At 40.8% G+C, this 20,037-nt stretch overlaps 2 protein-coding genes across 11 annotated transcripts; one reads left to right on the top strand and one right to left on the bottom strand.

Moving 5' to 3' along the window:
* Window positions 1–442: 442 nt before the first annotated feature.
* Window positions 443–7,401, bottom strand: DTX3L (deltex E3 ubiquitin ligase 3L). 8 transcript variants are annotated; one of them, XR_011726466.1, is made up of 7 exons: window positions 7,227–7,401; window positions 6,712–6,932; window positions 3,174–4,712; window positions 2,240–2,440; window positions 2,006–2,089; window positions 1,318–1,416; window positions 443–864 (listed from the first exon to the last, which is right to left on the bottom strand). XR_011726466.1 is itself a non-coding variant. In XM_071746559.1 (7 exons), the coding sequence occupies exons 1-6, from the start codon at window positions 7,399–7,401 to the stop codon at window positions 1,347–1,349; spliced, it is 2,307 nt and encodes a 768-aa protein (XP_071602660.1). In that variant the 3' UTR covers window positions 443–864; window positions 1,318–1,346. The 8 variants fall into 8 exon arrangements, 7 of the variants coding, with proteins under 7 accessions (XP_071602660.1, XP_071602664.1, XP_071602665.1 ...); XM_071746559.1 differs by having other exon boundaries at window positions 2,223–2,440; XM_071746563.1 differs by lacking the exon at window positions 2,006–2,089 and having other exon boundaries at window positions 444–864; window positions 2,223–2,440.
* Window positions 7,402–7,431: 30 nt separating this feature from the next.
* PARP9 (poly(ADP-ribose) polymerase family member 9) lies at window positions 7,432–19,676 on the top strand. Of its 3 annotated transcripts, none has more exons than XM_071746556.1 (10): window positions 7,432–7,532; window positions 8,158–8,197; window positions 10,284–11,119; window positions 12,587–12,814; window positions 12,894–13,109; window positions 14,333–14,408; window positions 14,785–15,153; window positions 15,910–16,055; window positions 17,364–17,538; window positions 18,722–19,676. In XM_071746556.1, the coding sequence occupies exons 3-10, from the start codon at window positions 10,292–10,294 to the stop codon at window positions 19,012–19,014; spliced, it is 2,331 nt and encodes a 776-aa protein (XP_071602657.1). In that variant the 5' UTR covers window positions 7,432–7,532; window positions 8,158–8,197; window positions 10,284–10,291; the 3' UTR covers window positions 19,015–19,676. The 3 variants fall into 3 exon arrangements, with proteins under 3 accessions (XP_071602657.1, XP_071602659.1, XP_071602658.1); XM_071746557.1 differs by lacking the exon at window positions 7,432–7,532 and adding an exon at window positions 7,668–7,750; XM_071746558.1 differs by lacking the exon at window positions 8,158–8,197.
* Window positions 19,677–20,037: the final 361 nt, after the last annotated feature.

Below are 20,037 nucleotides of genomic sequence, written 5' to 3'. Positions count from 1 at the left end.
AAGAAGCTGGGCAGATTTAATCTTCATAGCTGGTGCGCAAAAAAAAATTCCAGTAATTTAGAAACCACTGGAATGTTGGTACCTTGTGACAAGAATGGCATGTTTCTGTGCTGGCATAGAAAAGGGAGGAAACAAGAAACCATGTAAAATGTGACATAAAACAAAATCACAGTAGGAAAGTCATCCCACCCCACATGGAAACCAGTGCCCAATAGTAGAAAATCTGAAAATCATGATGGCAGAATACTGCTGCCTATTCACAAGGTGGGACTATTGGGGAAAAAAAAAAAAAAAAAAAAAAAAGAAAAAAAAAGAAAAAAAAAAAAAGGAGGTCCCAATCACCCCAAATCATGGCTTTGCTCAGAAACTCCTAAATTATAGAAATAAAAACACCTATATGTCTCTAAAACAGGAGGGAAAACCAGTATAGAAGAATGCAGACCTGAACAGATGTTTTTTGTATAATTTATTTGTTACATTCAATAGCCTAACAGCAACAGTTTAATTCACTAAAAATCCTAGCTGCATTCAGTGAAAGCTATTTGTTTCACAACCAAGGTAATTAGCAGTGAGAGTAGCAACAAAGTATCTTTATGGTATAACCTAAAGCATCTATCGGAAGGAATAGGAAGAATCTAATTTTACAGTTGCAAAGCTGACTTAAGTTGCATTTAAGCTCAAATACGATAGGGAGCACAGAACCAGGAGCCCACCATCAGAGACAGCCACAGGCACTGCTCCAACTTGGCTCTAAGTGTTCAGCACTTCTGCAGGGTTAAAAATACAGCAGCATGTAAATACCCCTCATACATTATCCGTGCCAATTTCATGTTTAAAACCCAAACAACTAATGCCATTTCCATCCTGGAAAGAAAAAGAAACAAAAGATCATAGCCTGATCACAGCTGATACTATAATAGCTGCATAAAAATTTCCCAGCACATGGGCTACATGATGCTATCCACAAAAAGAGATGTAATAACACAAAGGTGAAGTAAACGACCAAATAAAAGCTGGCAGTGGATCTGTCAGTTTCACTGGTAAAATAAGATATGCAATTTGATGTTCAACACACAGAGTAAGCCCCGATACTGCCCTCACAAGACCCAGATTCTGTAAAGGTTACACATACAGGGAAGCATGATTGATGGAAGTGAATGATCTGTAGTAAGAACATGTATCATTTGATGAGAAAAGATTACTTTTCATACCTGACAGTGAAATACAAGTGATTTTAGCACAGCAGTTGAACAAAGCAACTTATTTCTTCATAGTGCTTGAATAGTAAATAAAGTGTTACATGTTACATGTTATTACACTTCAGAGCTGATGGTTGATAAACTTCTTTATTCAATTCCTCTTTCTTTCAGTTCTAATCGAACCCGCTGCAGATAATCAGGATCAGGGTAACCATAACTAGAAGGAAAAAAAAAACAGCAGTTTGGGCAACTTCTGCTGTGAAGCAAGCACTTGACAGTTCTGCAGAACCTTCTCATCAAAATCTCTTAAAACACTTTACAAAATATATGCTCTTTCTTACTCTACAGAGACAACAGACTCTGGTTTATGGACCAGAGAGGCTGTACAGAGAAGGCAAAGCTAAAAGTTTACAAAATGCATCTGCTGAATTTGGTTGTCCAAACTGACACTGAGAACTTGATTTTCAACACTGCCTGCTGTCTTACATGCGAATGACAAGGCACTTGGGTATGCATCTTCCTCAAAACCAGACCTGGGGGGAACATTCAATACATGAATATAATGGCACCTCTGGATTTTATGTAGCACATCACCAAAAAGGTGTATGAAGCAAATGATAACTAGGAGGAGAGAGTCTGCACAGAGGGGAGGGTAAACCACAACCGGTATTTGTTGTTCTTTTATGATCCTGACACCAGGAGCCCAGCCTTATAGCTGCTAGCAAGAGCTCACTCTCCTGAGATGTACTAGAAATAGTTTCTTATCAGAGTAGTAATTAATGGAGTAGGTACTTCAGGCAACTCACTGATGAATGAATGGCTTGGGGGGGCAACTGAAGACTAAGCTCATCCTTGTTCCAACTGTCCAAACTGGTGAAAGTAATTGTAGTCTGGATCCATAAAGCATTCCACAACCACTTTGTTAGTGACAAAATCTAAAAGCTCTAATATGGAAAATACTCAGGGTAATATTCCTGACACACCTGAGTAGAAATAAAATTACAAAAAGAGAAGACTACTTACTTGGAAGGTCCTCCCACCATGGATGTTTTGTGATGAATATCATTCCATGTGATAACATTTTCTCTACCAGTAGTACATGAGCGCCCCACTGTGAAAATCAATTTTTGATCAAAGGCTCTTCTGAGGAGATGCAGAATTTCTTGCCCTTCCTCATTGTCAGGTAAATATGCCATTCGAGTAGTTCCAACAAAATGTCTCCCTGGGTTTGGATGCTTGCTCTGTTTTGTAGAAAAACCAAACCACTGTATATCAGAAATGCTTTGAAAGTGTGAAAATCACACACCCCAGTTTTTGCAATGTTCTTATCCTATCTTTGATTCAGAAGGACATAGCATGACTGATGACTGATTTTGATACTTTTTCTTGTTAGATAACTTCTTTCATGTAAGTTTCATTCACATTTTCTTGTCATAATTCATGTATACATTGTTATTTAAAAAAGATTTTTTCCTCTTTGCTCTCACAAATGCACATCACTCCACCCCTGATTTTTTCATTTATCCAATTTTCAGTCCTAGTCATGACTCTAAGCACATAGCATAAGCTGATTCCTCACCTGGAAATCTCACAAGCCCACCCACTATTAATTTTTGTCCACTGGTGTTGGCAGCTAAAAGAACACCTCAGAGAATCCCCATTACATTTGCCAAACATTGCTGACATTATTTCACTCCATAAATTTCAGTTCAGTTATTCCCAGTCTACAAATTCAAGACAGGTAGCTCTGTCCTGATACAAATAAAATGGTGGGCTACCACCTGGCTACTTAAATTCTACTACATTACTTAATCATACCCAAAAATACTGAATTTAATACTTGCAGATTTGTACAGAACAAAGAAATGTCTGTCCTGGATATGCATTGAAACAACAGAAAAATAGTTAATTCTTTGTTCAATACGGGATTTGATGTGGGAAAAATATCTTTTATGAGGCTTTAAATATACTCACAGTTTGAATACCACCTTTCATAACATACGTAATCAAAATAGTACCACAATTGGGGTAACCAGGGAGAGAAGAAGACAAAGTTGAAACTGACATTGTTCCCTCTGGTTGATTTCCTTCCATGGGTCCATGGATTGTTTTACAAATAGGACAATTAGGTCTATAAGCCAGGGCCTGGGTAATACAAGCTTTGCAAAATTCATGATTGCACTTTTTCATCTTTTCTTTGTTTTTAATTCTCTCCATGCAAATTGGACACTTGTCTTTGCCTTCTTCATCTGTATTTGCCTGAGACTGCCCTTCAGAAGAAAGATGGTTCTTTTGCCTGTCATTGTATTTCTTCTCAGCTTTTCTTTCTTGACGCCTGAGATCAGAGGACAGTGATGTTCTATTTTGAGTTTGTGTCGAGTCTTCAATGTCAAGAAACTCCATGATGTGCTTTTCAGCAGCACAAAGATGGTTTGGTAAACCTGTTAAAATTAGCTTGTCTTCCTGCTTCTTAAGTTTTACATGCAGACCTTCCAATTGTTTTCCATTAAGTAGCATACTTAATCTTTCCTTCTGCTTTTCTGAAAGCTTCAAGATGATGGGTTTCTCTCTTAACATTGCACAGGCATTCTGAAATGCATTGATGAAACTTTCAGCAGCATGTGAAGACATATCACAACAAGTTTTAATCCTAGGCCTAAATACTATTAATGTCTTCTGGCCATATGAACTGCCTTCTTTTTCTATCACTGTATCAAATTTTTCTTGAATGTCTTCCATTTCTTTGCTTAGTATTGTTTCCAACAATTTAAACACAGAAGCATCAACTTCGATTCCATTCCTGTATTCATACAGTTCAGATGATATTTTCATATTCTTTTCAGCTTGACCATTCTCACCTCGCTCTGAGAGAAATCTTTTGGCAGCTGAAATCAAAGTAGGTGGACCACGGAGTAGCAACTGATTCTCTTCCTCTCTGACTAGGAGATTGCTAAACTTAGTATTTAAATTCATTATTATGTCATTTAACATGCCACTGTTTGTTATGGGAATTATTTCCTGTTTCAGATCTTTCACACTTTCATGATAAGCTCTGATAAAAAAATCTTGAGCTTCTTCTATAGATGCAGGACTTCCATCAGAAAGGAGGCATACTGACGTGTTCCCATTGCCAAGATCTTTACTTCTTATATACACTCCAAAACGTTCCCACAGTTGTTTGATTTTCTCTTTGCAAGCATGACTGAAATATTCATATAGAGATGACACAACTACAAGATCATCAGTTTCTTCAGTATTTGGACCATTTGCTTCTTCCAGACCCTTCTTACTTTCAGAATGTGAAAAATCATAGTTTGGGTCATTGTCTGCAAGGATACCCTTAAAATAAGAATAAGCTTCTTCAATATCTGCAAAATCTCCCGTCAGTTTCTCAAAGCCATCGATATCAAGATTTCCTTCTCTTTTTAAATTTGGACATACAGTGGTAATTTTCTCCCTCTGCTGTACAGTGAACATACTGGTATTCAAAGTCGCAGATACTGTAAGAAATATCTAGAGAGAAGACAAGAAGACATCAATATTTGTTTTTTTCTCTAAGGTTCTCTGCTCTCTTCTTCTGCATTTGAAGAAAAGAAAAGCCTCTATACATCCCATCAGGACCAGATTACTATGGACACATTTGTACACAGTGTTTCTTTTATGCCATGTACACTGACATTACAGATGTATAAGTAAAGCAGCCTGCTTCTAGGTCAGAGGAAAATTAATTATGTTAAAATCATCAGCATTGCAGGAACAAAGACAATAACTTTGCTACTTGGATTGAGACTGTGACCAATATTCCCTGCTTTTGACCTCTGGTATTGTTCATAGCACAGCCAAGCCATTTTATAAAGCTTATGGCCATTCTCTGACAGTTAATAGTCCCTTTTGCCCTCCTAATAGGGCCCCAAAGGTCCTGTGCATCATGCAGATGAAAGAAGGAGATTTCCTCTTCCTCTCCCTGTTGTTATCAAGGTTCCTGGGCACCAGGCCCATTACTCGTTCTCTCCAGGCTTTGAAGGTCTCAGGCAGCCTCCCAACTCGGTGGTGATGGCCATAACACAGAACAAAGAAGCATAACAACCTGCAGAGCACTGTCTATTAAATCAAGCAGTTACAAACTCCTAAAGTGGGAAGCTGGACTGCAACTGCTGCTGGACAGTGAGATGTGTGGTGCCCCAGCCCCTAGGGACACCTCCTCTGTCCTCTGCTGCCTCTGAGGACTCAAGTGAACGATTCACTATTTTATGTGTTTTTTGGGGTCTAGATTATGATTATTATATTGATACAGCAGGCCAATTATTAATATTTGACATGATCTGCAGAGGGTCCAGGTGATCACAAACCATAAGCTAAGCTGTGCTGTAAAATTCAGTGCTATATGAGAATAAAACTGTACTACACTGATTCTGCTTGTAGAAATCCTGTGCCATCCTCATCATTAATTCCATGTGATGCCAATCATAAAACCCTGTTAAAAAAAATAAGTTTTAACTGTAACTACAACTTAGTGCCAACATCATTCTGCCAAGGATCCTCAAAAGAACCCTGTCTGTCCCCTTAGTGCTGAGTGACAGAAACAGTTTTAACAGTGAATGCAAGTTAACTTACATTCTTCTTTAATTATATTAGACCTTCTAGTTTTCTCTTACTATCTTTCTTTAAAAAAATTTCCCAAAATCATACTTTAGCAAGTGAGGGTTAAGGTATAAAAAAGGATTCTGAGAAACTGTAACAAATATGTTCACACCTCTACTATGCACAGACAAAAGGATAGGGAAATTTGCAGCATACTGCTACAGATGTCAGATAGCCACTATGTTATCACATGAAATACCTCAAAACCTGCATCTATGATACTATGGAAAACAGGGTAACCCCCTCAATCCAACAGCTTTTTCTCAGTAAAGCCTCATCCACTTCATGTAACATGTAGCCTGGTCCTGCCCATGTCCCCAACACTGAGCTGGTATTTTCTTTCCTGCATAACTTTTAGTCCCAAGTGTCTGAAATAATGTTTGCTGCACCAGTCAGAACCTGTATTTTAAAACTAAGATAAGAGGTGGAAGCAATAAGGGCTGCTTGAAGGTGCACAACATGCTGGAATAGTGGTCTGCTAGAGGTCTGCGTAGCAGGAAGGAATCCAAATCTCCCACAACTCTTGCACCTTTTGGGAGCAGCCCTTGGTGCAGATTCTCCCCCCAAACTTGGCAGGGTGCTGCTTTTTGGGGAGTAGTGGTTGGTAGGTGCCACAGCCATGCTGGAGAACACAGTGTAATAGAACACCAGGTTGAAAGGGACCTCAAGGTCCAACTTTTCTTGGCAAAATCAAGGTTAACATTGTTAAAATGGTGCCTGTTATACAAGGCATGGATGACCTGTGGGTCCAGCACTCAGAAGTTGCTCCCTCCCCCCTCTTTTATTCACCAAGGGAAGGTAACTGACATTTGCTTGGACCTAGGAGCAAGGCAGGTTGTGACACTGCTTGTTACTGCTCTTCCTGATGTACCTTTTTGGTAAGGACTTCTTTTGCCTTGTCTTCAGAGCCTTTGGCTGCCGGCTGCTCCTGCTGAGCTGGGGAAGAGCTGGAAGGGACGTCGTGGCTGGGGGAGGCTTGCTCTGCATACCGGCTCTTGCTCAGCTCCCCTTCTCCCGCCTGGATGATTATCTCCAGCTGTTTGTCACCGATTTGCAGGACGTGATCCCTGCGGGATTCCACTCTCTTCTTATCTGCAGTAATTTGGGGACAGGCAAAATAGGGCTGAAAAAGTCACCTGGAAACCTGACGGCTGCAAGCGGCCACAGACCCCATCCGCCCTTTGCCCGCCCCCGAACTGCACAAAGTCACAAAATGGTGTCCCGGGGGTGGCCATTTCATGTCCCCACACACGGCTGCGGGAGCTCCCCCCGAGGTGCCTGGGGCTCTCCCGCCCCCTCCTCCCCGCGGTGCCGGCGGCTGGGGGGATGCCGAACCGCGGGTCCCCGCCGCAGGTCGAACCGCCCCGTCCCCTCTGCCCCCCGTACCTCGCTCCTGCTGGAAATGCACCCAGTAGGTACCGGCCTCGGGTCCTGGCAGAACCTGGCACTCGCCTCCCCCCGACTGCTTGGCTGACTGGAAGTACAGCTGGATCTTGCGCTGCAGATTCTCGCCTCGGCCGGGCGCGGGGCTGAGCCGCACCAGCACCGACTCTGCCGCCATCACGCCACCGGCTGACGGCTTTCCCTTTCGCTTTCGCTTTCCTCTCGGCCGCCCCGTTTCCCCGCCCCCGCTCCCGCTGCAGAGGGGGAGACGGGCGCTATCAGGCGCGCTGCTTCGTGGAGAGTTTCCAGGTAAAGGAGGGGGGCTGGGACATACGAGGGACCGGGGCTGGAATGTGCGAGGGAGCGGGACGTCCGAGGGAGCGGGGCTGGAACACACGAGGGAGCGGGTGTGGGATGTGCGAGGAGCGGGGGTGGCGCGGGTTCCCCCCGGGGGCGGCAGCTGCCACACGGGCCCCGCAGCTGCTGGAACTTCCCCGTGCGACCGGCCCGGGCGAGCTGCGATAAAGGTGACCTGGCACTGGTGTGGGGGGGCGGGCGGGGAAACAGGAACACACACATACAAAATATTCTTTGGTCTGGCTCTCCGGGTGAAGTAAAATTTCCCATCTTCGCAGCCCCACCCGGTCAGCCGGGGCTGGAGGAAGCCGTGGGTGACTTCGCCCACAGTGGTCCCCTCGCCGTCTGAATAGTTTTAAATGCTAGAAAACTTAAATACGAGTGTTTGAAAAGGTGTTGCTGCCGGTTTTGCTCGCGACAGAACTGCTTCTGCTCTACACGGCCCATCAGGCAGTAATGTGAAATTTCCCTTTCTTGTTTGTTTGTTTGGCGGTGGGTTTTTGTTTGGTTGTTTTTTGGTTGTTTGTGTGTGTGTGTGTTTTGTTGTTTTGGTTGTTTGTTTTATTTTTTTAAATAGAGTTTCAGACTAGAGACCTCTGAAGATAAGAGTGATTTAGGTAAGCCTCTCATTTAGCCATCATCAAGGTGTGTTCTGGTATTTAAGTTGAAAATTGCCAGCTACAGCCAGCAAACTGGAAAACATCGACATGGGATAGCCAAAAGCAACCTGAAATGTATAAATTAGACGTGTTTATGAGTCAACATTATTATTCATTACTTCAGCAGGATTTGCTGGCATTTCTGTTTTTAAAGTAGGAGCTCAGAAGTGTTTTGATGAATTTGTGTGTATACTTTGTAAGACCAAATCAATAGACTCTTTACAAGAAGGTTTATAAGCATACCCTAGAGGAAAGTTTGATTAAACTCATACAAATTGATTTATGGTAATTAATATAACTGCTGCACATAGCACTGCTGACATCTGCCAGGAGAAGACTGTATTGCCACAGTGATAATATAAAAACTGCCCCAACCTTTAGCATTTTTTTTCCTAAAAGAAAAGTAGTTTTTAAAGGCCTTCTGAATTCCTAAGTTCCATTAAAGGAAAGAACTTGCTTATGGGCTCTTAAGTGCAGACTAAAGAAGAGCCATGGAACTAAAGACACGGTTCAGCACAAGATCTCTGTGGCATGGTTAAATGAGCAAATCTCCTCTACAGGTGTGGCTGTGGGTCACTGACTGCAAGGAGGCCTGTGATCCTCACCTTTGGATCTTGCTAGATATTGGTAACAAAATGCTGAGAAAGCCCAGGAGATGGCAGAGGCAGGCTTCAGCCTTTGAAGGAAAAGAAAAAAAAAAAGAAAGAAAAAAAGAAGAAAAAGAAAAGAAAAAAAGAAAAAAAAAAAAAAAAAAAGAAAAAAAGAAAGAAAGAAAGAAAGAAAAAAAAAAGAGTTCCTTGGGGGAGAAGTGTTTTCTGCTTTTACAAGCATTTTGAAGCCCTGCTCACAGTGAGGCTTTCCGTGTTGGCTTTCTCAGCTGGACTTGTACTGGCAAATGCAGCACAGCATCATGGTGGTACTGCAGCCAGTTAACAAAACCCTATAACCTATTTCAAAGACTTTCCTCTCACACTTACCTGCTCCTTTTTCCTCCTCACCATGTCTTTTGCTGTTCATTCAGCTGTGCTGCTGCATCTGTCTTTCAGGTTGGTGCTCTAGTACAAATCAAGGCTTATGATGTGGGGTGTTTGTTTTGGTTTTTGTTTAATTCAGATTATGTCACTGATTCATGTAAGAATGTGTCCCTGACAATGGTGTCAGCCTAATGGTGGGGAAAATAAACAGTATGAAGGAGAGAGAGAGATAACAAGTAGCAGGAGGGCAGGCATCCTAACCAAACATCCTCCTTGGGTTAACATTAAGGCAAACCCAAATCCTCAATTCACCACAGGCTCAGTGATGCTGTTGTTGTAATCTTTTAGTTCCTTGGGAGGAAGAATAAGGACAGCCCCTTCTAAGGAAAAGGTCTTAGAAGGCCTTATAAGGCCCTGAAGGCCTTATAAGCTATGTGCAGCTAATCCCTTTCCTGAGAGGACTCTTGAGCAGACATTTTGGGGGCTCTGGGCACATTTCACCAGGCCTGGCATCTGCTGTGTCTCAAGAAGATAATCTTGTAGACAGACTGTTTCAGAGGAGGGTGTGTGATCTCCCAGAGGACCCTGAGCATCTGGCCAGTCCTGTATTTGCCTGTGGTCAGTTACAGGCAGGGAGCTGGTTGTCGAGAAGATGAAACTGAAAGTATCCACAGATTTCTGGGAAACAGTGGGCAGCATAATACTGTTTCTTGGAATCCAAATATCTTCAGCTGAGAGAGCATGCTTGAACTTTGCACTTTCCTGAAACTCGCACTGCAGTGATTCGTAAGGCACTGGAAGAAAAGAGAAGAACTTGAGGAAAAAGGGGGGAAGGAGCTACTAGATGAGGGGGATAATTTTAACAGAATAATGAGCAGGCTTTGGTTTTTTATTTAGTTGGGCTTTCTAAGCCTATGAAAAGGGATAGAGAAGATTAGACTGTGAAAAAAAATATTGGTAAATCATGACAGGTCAGTAGAACTGGGAGCTAAAAACCACACTTCTGTATAAAGAGGCAACATTTTGACAGTAGTATTTTGTATTTCACTTTTTATTTTTCTGTATCCTAGGGAGAACCATGGGAATCGATGAGGACAGCTTGATGATCCCCATCAATAGAGATGCCTATGAAGTTCTTAAGAAAAGAGAGAACTGTCTAAGTAGCCTCATTTCCGATAAATTTGCGTGTACATTGACCTTTAAAAGTACAAATTGTGCAGTTGAAGTATACAGGAAAAAAATAAAGGAGGGAACTGACATTTGTGTTTGTAAGGATGATCTCACAAGACACGAGGTTGATGCTGTGGTGAATGCAGCCAATGAGCATCTAGGTCATGAAGGAGGTCTTGCTTTAGCCCTTGCAAATGCTGGAGGGTCAGAAATACAAGAGCAAAGCCAGAGTTATATTAAAAATTTTGGAGAAGTTAAAACTGGCAAAATAGCTGTGACAAGTGGAGGAAAGCTTCCTTGTAAGATAATTATTCATGCAGTTGGTCCAAGATGGAGAAGTCAAGAAAAGGAAAAATGCTGTAACCTACTTCAAGAAGCTATTACAAATGTTCTGAAGCATGTTACTGCTGCAGATAGTACTATAAAGTCTGTTGCCATCCCAGCAGTGAGTTCAGGTATTTTTGGCTTCCCAGTCAGTTTGTGTGCTCAAGTGATTGTAATGGCTGTAAGGGATTTTTTTGTGACAAATTCGCCAGGATCTCTCAGGGAAATCCGCCTGGTGAACATTTGTGAGGCTACAGTTGCAGAAATGAAGAAGGCGTGTGAAAAGTTCCTGGCTGATACAAGTTCACTTCAGGAAATTCTTTCAGCTTCACCAGTACAGCATTTACCAGCTTGCATCAAACACAAAGGTGTTCGCTTGCGCATCATAAGAGGATTAATTGAAGAGCAGAAGGTAAGTCTGTCCTGTAAGATGTTGAACGTGGAGTTGCCTCCAAGTCTTTGCAGGGTTTGGAGCCCAAGAGTTCAGGACACATATTGTAGCAGTCCATTTAGTTATCTCAGTTATCCATTTAGTTAACTCAGGCTGAGTTATCTTCTCAGCCTAATGACAACTTACAAATGGTAAAGAAATTATAGTGACAAGGAGTTCTTTGGGTTTGGTTTGGTTTTTTTCAAAATGGGTGTTAAACATTAGAATGTTTTTATTTATTTTTTCTATATACATTCTGTTACTGTATAATAGAGAGTGGGTAAAGATTGAATGGTTAATAATAATATTTCCCTACATTAATATTTATCTTCTTATTATAAGAGAGAGTCCACATTTTATCATGCATTCCCTAGGAATCTACTCTTCCCTAGTTATCTACTCTTACTTTTGCCTTGCTTTTTTTCCCCTCTTAATTTATGTTCTTATAGGTGCCACTACTGGAGTTATTCAGCAAACCCTGAAACAGCTAAAAATAACTTATGCAGATGATGTGCACCTTACCTTTAAACAGTGCATCATTTAAGTTGATTTAATTAACTTTTCAACTAGAAAATATGATGTAAAATATATGAACTTAGTTATAGTAATCCAACTGAGCTCTTAGACTGAAAGCTACGTCACAGGAATGGTATCTGCTTTTAGCAAATACTGTATCTTAAAAAGAAATTCTTAGCATTTATTGTAAATAAGTGTCTTAACTAAATAGGAAGTTCCTTTTGGTTTTTGTTTGTTTGTTTGGGTTTTTTTCATATGAGAGCAAAGGATTGCAAAGTTGACATTGCAGGCAGTTTATTAACCAGTTTTATAGCACTGAAAGACACCACGTGCCTTCCAGACTGCAGAAAATACACTCCAATGTCTTTTATCTTCAGATAATCTTCAACAATTACAGTTAGAAAAGTTCCAGCATTCTGTAAACAAGTTTTTTGCATTTGGCATATTTAATTTGAAATACATATTCTGCTGGGAAATGGAAGCAGCAGTAGCTTTGCAGTTCCCCTGTTGTGACAAGTCCTTGCTACCCTAACTTGGGGAGCATCTGTATGGGCTGGGATAATAGGCACAGTCATAGTTCTCTCCTGGCCACTGAGAATTAGCTGCAGAATTGCATGTGATGAGGCATGAGTGGGTCACTTCCATAGCTGTGGTAGTAATTATGTTGAATACACTCTGGTGGCTTGAACAAGTCCTGTGTAAACTGTTCTGAAAAAAAAGGATGTATTCATTGCCTCTAGAAGGTGCATAACTTGATGTATTCCAGTGCTGCCCTTAATAGCAAAAGAGCCTTCCAAACAGCTGGTCTGCAGCAGTCAGGCTTTTTAAAAGGAATTGTTCCTAGAAAGTATGTTCCCCACGGCAGCAAAGCTTTCAGATAGTAAACTTGACATATAATGAAACTTTGCACTCTTTTTTTTTTTTTTTTTCCAGAGCACAGCAATCGTTAATTCTGTGGATGTGGATGGCAAATGCTACCCTCCAGTTTCAAGGAGACTGCAGAGAAAAGCCGGCTCAGCTTTTCAGGATGAACTTAAGTCTCATTTTGGATTTCTCTCGTTTTCTAAGACACTCATAGTAACAAAAGGGCATAAGCTGCCCTGTGATGTTGTACTGCATGTTGTGTGGCCAAAATTCTGCAACAAGGTGTTATTGTGTGAGGTGATGATCATTTAGATTGGATTTTAATTGATGTGCATGTTGAGTGATGTAAGGACTAAAGCACTTGTTTTTCCTACAGGAATTAAAAGCTGCAGTGGCAAGATGCCTGGAATACTTTCAGGACTCCAAATTTCAGTCTGTTTCTTTTCCATCAAAGGGGTTCTGGTCAGAAATACTGCCTGTTGATTTAGTGGCAGAGATCATGATTGAAGAAGTTCTAAATTTTGCCAGGAAACACCCTGAGAAGAATAGAGATGTACAGTTTGTCATCTGTCCACATGACTGTGCCTATGAGGTAACAAATTTGTTGTTAGCTACCAATAAGGAAAACCCCAAACTGTAAAATCCTTCCCATAGATTACTACAAATTAAGATAGTCTGAATTCTGTACTACTTACAACACTTGTGAGCAGCATGGAAGGTCTCATTAGCAGCCATTTATTAATCTTTACAAATCTTTATTGTCTCTTCACTAAACCAGAAGTCTTCAACCTGTGGTCTAATAACAAGGGGAGGGAGCTCTGAAATTCTCATGACTGTCAGTGAATTTATAAGAAGGAGTCTTCTCTTAAGTCAGTACAGGATAAACTTATCCCTCCTCAGGAAACTTCTTTAACTGTTTGTTTGGTTTTGTTTGTTTTTTTTTTTGTAGGAAATTTCTAGGGCAAAACATTATCAAAATATTATATGACCTAACATGATAGAAGGGTTGCAAACAAACAGTGGATAGTTTCAACTGCAGTGTGCCATTCTCCACCATTTGGATATGTGGCAGATGTGATTAATACACAATTATTTTAGATACCCATCTATTATACAAGTGCAGAGTTTGCTTTTGTTTCCATTTAACTTCATCCATTGTTTCAACAAGTGCAAGAACTAGGTGAAGGGGGTGGTGGAACTAGATGGTCTTTAATGTCCCTTCCAACCCAAACCATTCTGCTTGTGAGTTCAGTTCCATATTCTGCAACAATCCCATAAACTCTTAAGGGAAGCTGTATGGCACCTATGTGGTCCTCACTTCATCCCTTAATAACCAGGACAGAGCAGAAATTCTGCTCAAAAAAAGGAAAGGCAGTTTGCCTGGTGCCAAATCCACTGCCTAGCAGAACAGTGCTTCTCAGAGGCCATCCTTCTGCCACCATTGAGAGGAGCTTTGGGGTAAAGGCAGGGGTTTAAAACTGAGTAATCAGCATTAAACTGCAATAAATTAACACTTATCTACTGTGTTTCTGTGAGTTCCAGATATGCCACAACTGCAACGAGTTGGTAAAGGTGCCATTCAGTGTTTAGGGTGTCTTCCTTCAGGAGATATAGAAGAACAGGAATGCATTTGATATAGTCAGAAATAAAATTTTGGGAAAAGCTGACAAATGTCAGCTGTTAACGATTTCAGAATTTGGGTGGTGATGGTGTAACTGCAGCTGTAAACTGCTTATCTAATAAAGTTTTGAAGAGATTAATTGCATTTTTGACAACAGATATTCCAAACCACTCCTAATTTTTTTCTCATTCAAGGTTTTCCAGAGAAAACTTTATTCAGCAGAACAAAAACTGAGAGAAGAGCAGCATTATAACACCAGTGATAATTTCAGTAAGTAATGAACAGAAGGGGCATTTCAAGTAACTCCAGATTTGAGAATCTGAAATCACATTTGTTTAAAAAGAACTTGGTGTTTGGAGATTTGTCTTTGGGAAAGGTGGATGCAAAAATGTCTGAGCACTTTGCATTTTTTTCAAACATAAAAATCATCATCAGTGCCCAACTTGTTGGTAGTCATTTAGTGGGGGGCAAATAAATTCTGCATGGGAGGTGTTGTTTGTTTGTTTGTTTTGAAGACAGCAGAAGAATAGTGTGTTTCTTGCACTGTGTATCTTGGATTACGTACAGGAATTTATGACAGCCTTTGAAAGCTCTTCACTCTTCCAGTGCACTTGATAAAAAACAAAAATCTTTCTTCCTGGTACAGAATCAATCAGTCAAAGTGTAAAAAAGACTGTAAATGGTGAACAAGCTATTGAACTAAAAGGGGACAAGCATTCAGCATTGGAAGCAGCAGAATCGTGGATCCAAACCATGGTACTAATTCTAAAACGTTGCCACACTGTGATTGAAAACAACTACATTTTTAGCCTCAGTAAGAAAGAGTTTGCAAAACTATCTCTGGAGCAGCGTTCTGGTGTATGTGTGTCAGAAGAAGTGCGAGGTGCAAAAGCAAGCCTGAAATTTCAAGGCCCCCCTGATGCTGTGATTGATGCAGTGCTGGCGACTGAAAAATTACTTCTTCGTATGCATGAGAAGAGTACAGCCAAACAAAAGGAACTGCTATACTTAATGGGTATGTAATAAGTGCATAAAAAAGTATAAATCAACATGGATCTGTGCACTGCTGATAGTGGGCAGTGTGCATTCAGTTCACACACATACTGAGCACTGCTTTAATTACCAAGACTACTCTAGTTTTAACATATGAGCCCCTTGAAAGAGCGTTTGTGAGCTTTGGTTACTTACTTGGAAATATCCCCAGCAGGGCAGAGTTTATACAGGGGCTGCTGTCATCTTACAGCCAGCTGTAATTCTGCTTTCCTCCAGGACACCTTCACTTTAGAGTCTGGCCACTGGAGACATACAAAATTTGCATTTAATTAACACATACCTTTGCTGAGCTCCTTTGATAGCTACAATGCTAGCAGGACCCACCAATGGGCTTATTCTGCAGAGCCCATGACTTCTGTTAACAGTTGCTAGAACCAGTGGCACTGCAAAAAGTTACAGGGTGATCCATTTTTCCTGGTGTTTGTAAAGGCATTCAATATAGATAGTATTATATGGAAGTTGGGCTGTAGAGAGATGTAATGGAGAAGATAAACTGCTTTTCTTTGATTTCCTCTCTCTGTGGTTTCCTTAATAAATATAGAAAAAATATGAGTAAATTAATATATCTCAGTCCCTCTAAATACTACCCTCTGACATTACTTCAGAGAGTATCTAGCATTCTTTAGTCTTAACTGAACTACCAAACTAAAGTATTGGATCCCTTCTCACCTTTACTTCAGATATTATATGAATATTTCACTCCCTTATTTGTATCCAGGCCAACCAGAAGCAGGCCATCTTTCAGGAGACCCTTTCAAGACAATTCCTGCTAGAGATGTTGAGATTTCACTGGTGGAACCGTACGTTCAAGACTTTAGAGACAGACAGAAACAGTTTGAAAAAGCTGGGCTTCATGTTCTCAAGGTAAAGGGGGGTATTCATGGAAGAACTAAATCTCAGCTAATATATTTCAACTAAAATGTTTAACACATGCTTTAAAATCTCAGATGAACTATGTCAGTAATATTCATCTTAAAAATTAAGATGAAGTCAGTTTAAGTCCTTAAAAGTATTTTCTCCTATTACAAAGTATTTTTAACATAATCCCAATAATCTCTTGAAGTGTGGTTCAATTCTGAGAAGTCCTGTTAACTGTACTGTATACCCTGTCTCTTCATGCTTCAAATATTCCTTTATAGGACTCTAGAGAAACATGAGATTGGTATGGTTAGAATGAGCACAGTAGTCCAGGACACTAAGGCAGGGTCTGGTTTCTTTTTGTGAGCTTGACACCAAAAATTAGCAACTGAATTTGTGGGAGTTATGCTCTGATTAGTGGTGGGTTGAAGGTGGGATTCAGTGCTTTACTGAACGGGAGAAGGATGAGGTCCGTGCAACACAGAGAAATACAGAAGTTTGTCAGCAGGGATTTGTGTGCTCAGTAGTAACAGTGGTAGCTGGAAACCTGACAGCCCTGTGCCAAGCTGCCTTTCATATGAGAAAGGGATTTAGCACTGAAACAACAGCAAACACCAGCCAGGTAGGAGCAAATTCTTCTTGAGCTGAAAAACCAAAGGCTTGGTTGAATCCCAATATGAAAGTTACATCAGAATTTAAAACAGTGCTGTGCTGAGCATTGGTCATGGCTCAGTTAAATGACTTTTAACAGAGCAGAAGCTTGCTCATGCTTCAGCACCTGCTTGTTTTTAGCTGAGCAGTCAGAACTCTGGCTCCTGGTACAGCCTCCTGCCATGGGACTGCACAGCCAATCTGCCTCAAGTGTCTGTGTGGTGTTGTGCTGCCCGCAGCCACATTTCCAACCATAACCTAATGTAGAGCCCCTCTTATCTATGGACCTGTTTTTCCCCCAAGAGCTGTAAAGTTTTGATCAATGAGAGCTGAGGTTCTCTGTGCCTTACAGGACACACACAGCTTGTTTCCATGTGTAGTTGACACTCAGCCTGTTTGGCACAACTCAAATACTGGGAACAAGCACACTAGGATGTATGCCCTCTGTTTTTAAGGAGCGGCATGATACTGGGATGGGTCTTTTTTTGTGGATCAGTAGCAGACATCACACGCATTACCTGTTACCTGGTCGGTGCAGGTAACAAAATCAAAGCTATATCCAAGGTTTTGCCATTTAAGAACATAGCCTAAACCAGAGCAACTCAGGGATTTAGTGGATATTGGTCTGTTTTTGCTTATATTGCACTATGATGTATGTTGCAGATCCAAAAGATACATAATCGTCTTTTATCTGATGCGTTCAAACAAATGAAAAAAACAATAGAAGGAAAACAAGGTATCTCCACAATGACCCACAAGTTGTACCAGTGTGTTCCTGCTGAGTTCTGTGCCTCTGTGTGCCAAACTGGATTTCACAGGATGTATTCTCCACCAACAGGTCAGAATTTGCTTTGGGATCTTTAATTGAAATGAGCACTGGCTGGCTACGAAGGGTGGATTAAAATCATCCAAAGAATGGCATTCCTAACCAAGAATTCTTACCCACATTTAGAGTCATATGAGCTTAGTTCTTTATTTACAATGAGATTTTCCTGTTTTTCCTTCCTTATGCTATGGAGTAAGGCTCTGAGAGTATAAACCTGGATTCTAGCCTAGCCCAGACACTGTTGCCTGAATTGCTAATATATACATAACACCATGTCCAAGCTTTCTGTTGCATCATTCTTTTAAGAAAGTCAATGTCCTGATCTGCTTGCTGTAAACCTGCATTTAGCAGCTTGATGCTTTAAAGCATGCTCAAAGGAATCACAGAATAATTGAGGCTAGAAGGCGGTTCTGAAGGTCTCCTAGCCCAAACCCCTGCCCAGATCAGCTGTGGTCAGAGAGGTCATCTGAGCAGACTCCATCCAAGCTAGAGCACACCTAGGAAAAAAGTTGTGGTGTCTACAAAATACTGCAGTAGACACAAGTTTTCAGAAACAGAAAGAATAAGCCATCAGTGCCTCATCCTGCAACAGGTGACAGGTGTGATACTTTGCTTGTCAAACACGGAATGGGAATTTCAGGCAATTAGTTCAAAAAGTGGAGATTTGCCTTTCATTGTCTATGTAATGTACATGGCACATAATACTTTGCAAGTGTGAAAGAACAGGATGATGGTGTAATTTCATTTCTTTTCATTTGTTCACGTACTACTGCAACAGCATTTTTCTCCTGCATCCTCCTTATAAATCTAATTTTTAAATTTTTCTTTGTAGCTTACATTATTAAAATCTTACCTTATTCACTACTTACCAGCCCCTAATACATGAGGACTGAAGTGTTTATATAAATACATCATACCTTCATGTTCCCATCAGTGGATTAACTTCAATTTGAATATTCACTGCTGGAGCAGCAGTTAAATCAGAATGCCCATCATTGCTCATGATTCCTCATGATTTCAGTAGGAGCTCAGTGACAGCATCAGAGCCACTTTATGTAGATTTACTTCCAAAAGCATGGCATACGTTGAGCAGCCACACAGAATGTCATAGAGAGTACTGCCACCCCAAAAGAACCAATTGTTAAAGGCTTCTTTTTTATTTTTTGCTTCAGAAGATTTTTCTTTCTTTTTCCAGAACAAAAGTATGGAGCTGGCATCTACTTTAAAAGGAACCTGATAAACCTAATAGAGGGTAAAAAACCATGGGAAACCCACTCTACAGTGTATGTGTTTGAGGCTGATGTAATAACAGGCTTATACACTAAAGGCAAATCATCAGATATCATGCCACCAGCAGTGGAGGGGGATGCCACTAAGGTATATGACAGCTTGGTAGATGATGTAAAATATCCTGAGACCTTTGTTATTTTCAACAGTTTTGGGGCCCTTCCACAATATTTGCTGACTTGTTCCCAGGTGAAGAAGTAGCATGTATCAGTGCTGTAGCTATTGTGAAGCTCCCCTCAGAACCAAGTCCAGTACTTAGGGTTTTAAGAGGATGCTCTACTTGGTAACACACTGTGATCAAAGTGCCTCAAGTGTTCTAAAATATCTATGAGCAAAACATTAACTACTTTAAGTTTAGAATAAAATAATCCATAAAGCATCACAAAATATAGCTTAATGTTTATCTAATCCTTTAAACCTTAGAGTATTCTAAGCATGTTACTACACCCTTGATGCTTGTGTAGGCTGTCACTCAACCATTACATTTTCTTAATCTGAGATACTGCATATGTCAGTGAAACCCAGGAAATCCTGGTTGTCTCTGATACTTGTATTTTCTTTTGATGTAGACAGGTGAACATATCAGATGAAAGCTGTTTCCCACTTAGGGACATGCTCTCACCACCTTCACAGAAATTCTTCACTGGGAGGATGCTGAGACACTGGCACAGGTTGCCTAGGGAAGTTGTGGATGCCTCCTCCTTTTAAGTGTTGGCCAGGTTGGATGGGGCTTGGAGCAACCTGGTCAAGTGGGAGGTGCCCCTGCCCATGCAGGGGGGTTGGAACTAAATGATGTTTAAGGTCCCTTCCAACTAAATCCATCTCATGATTCTATGATCCTATTAAATATACATCAAATGTGAGGTAGTACTTCATTATTTCTAACAGTAGTTGGCATTACAGTCTTTATTAGTTAAGAGATTTCTGGAACTGTTGATAAGTGTACTCAAAATAAAAATGTTATGGATGGCATTTTTGGTTAACCTGTCATTATTCCATATAGTCCTAAGAAAGTGGCTTGGACAGTATTTGAGCTTCAGATTCCTCAGCACTGTTAAATCTGCTTGAAATGCAACAAAATAGTAGAGAACTGGCTCACAATACAGATTGAAACTGCTCTTCAACTAACCCATCTTTTGAAGATTACAGTGCCAACTGCAGATATACCCACGTTGCCTCTGCAGTGGCCTGAAGCCAAAGAACAGAAAAGCCTGGGGGTTATTA

This window comes from Heliangelus exortis, chromosome 6 (genome assembly GCF_036169615.1).
Source record: "Heliangelus exortis chromosome 6, bHelExo1.hap1, whole genome shotgun sequence".
Lineage (NCBI taxonomy): Eukaryota > Metazoa > Chordata > Aves > Apodiformes > Trochilidae > Heliangelus > Heliangelus exortis.
The sequence above is the reverse complement of the archived record's forward strand: the minus strand, read 5'-3'. Positions and strand labels throughout refer to the sequence as shown.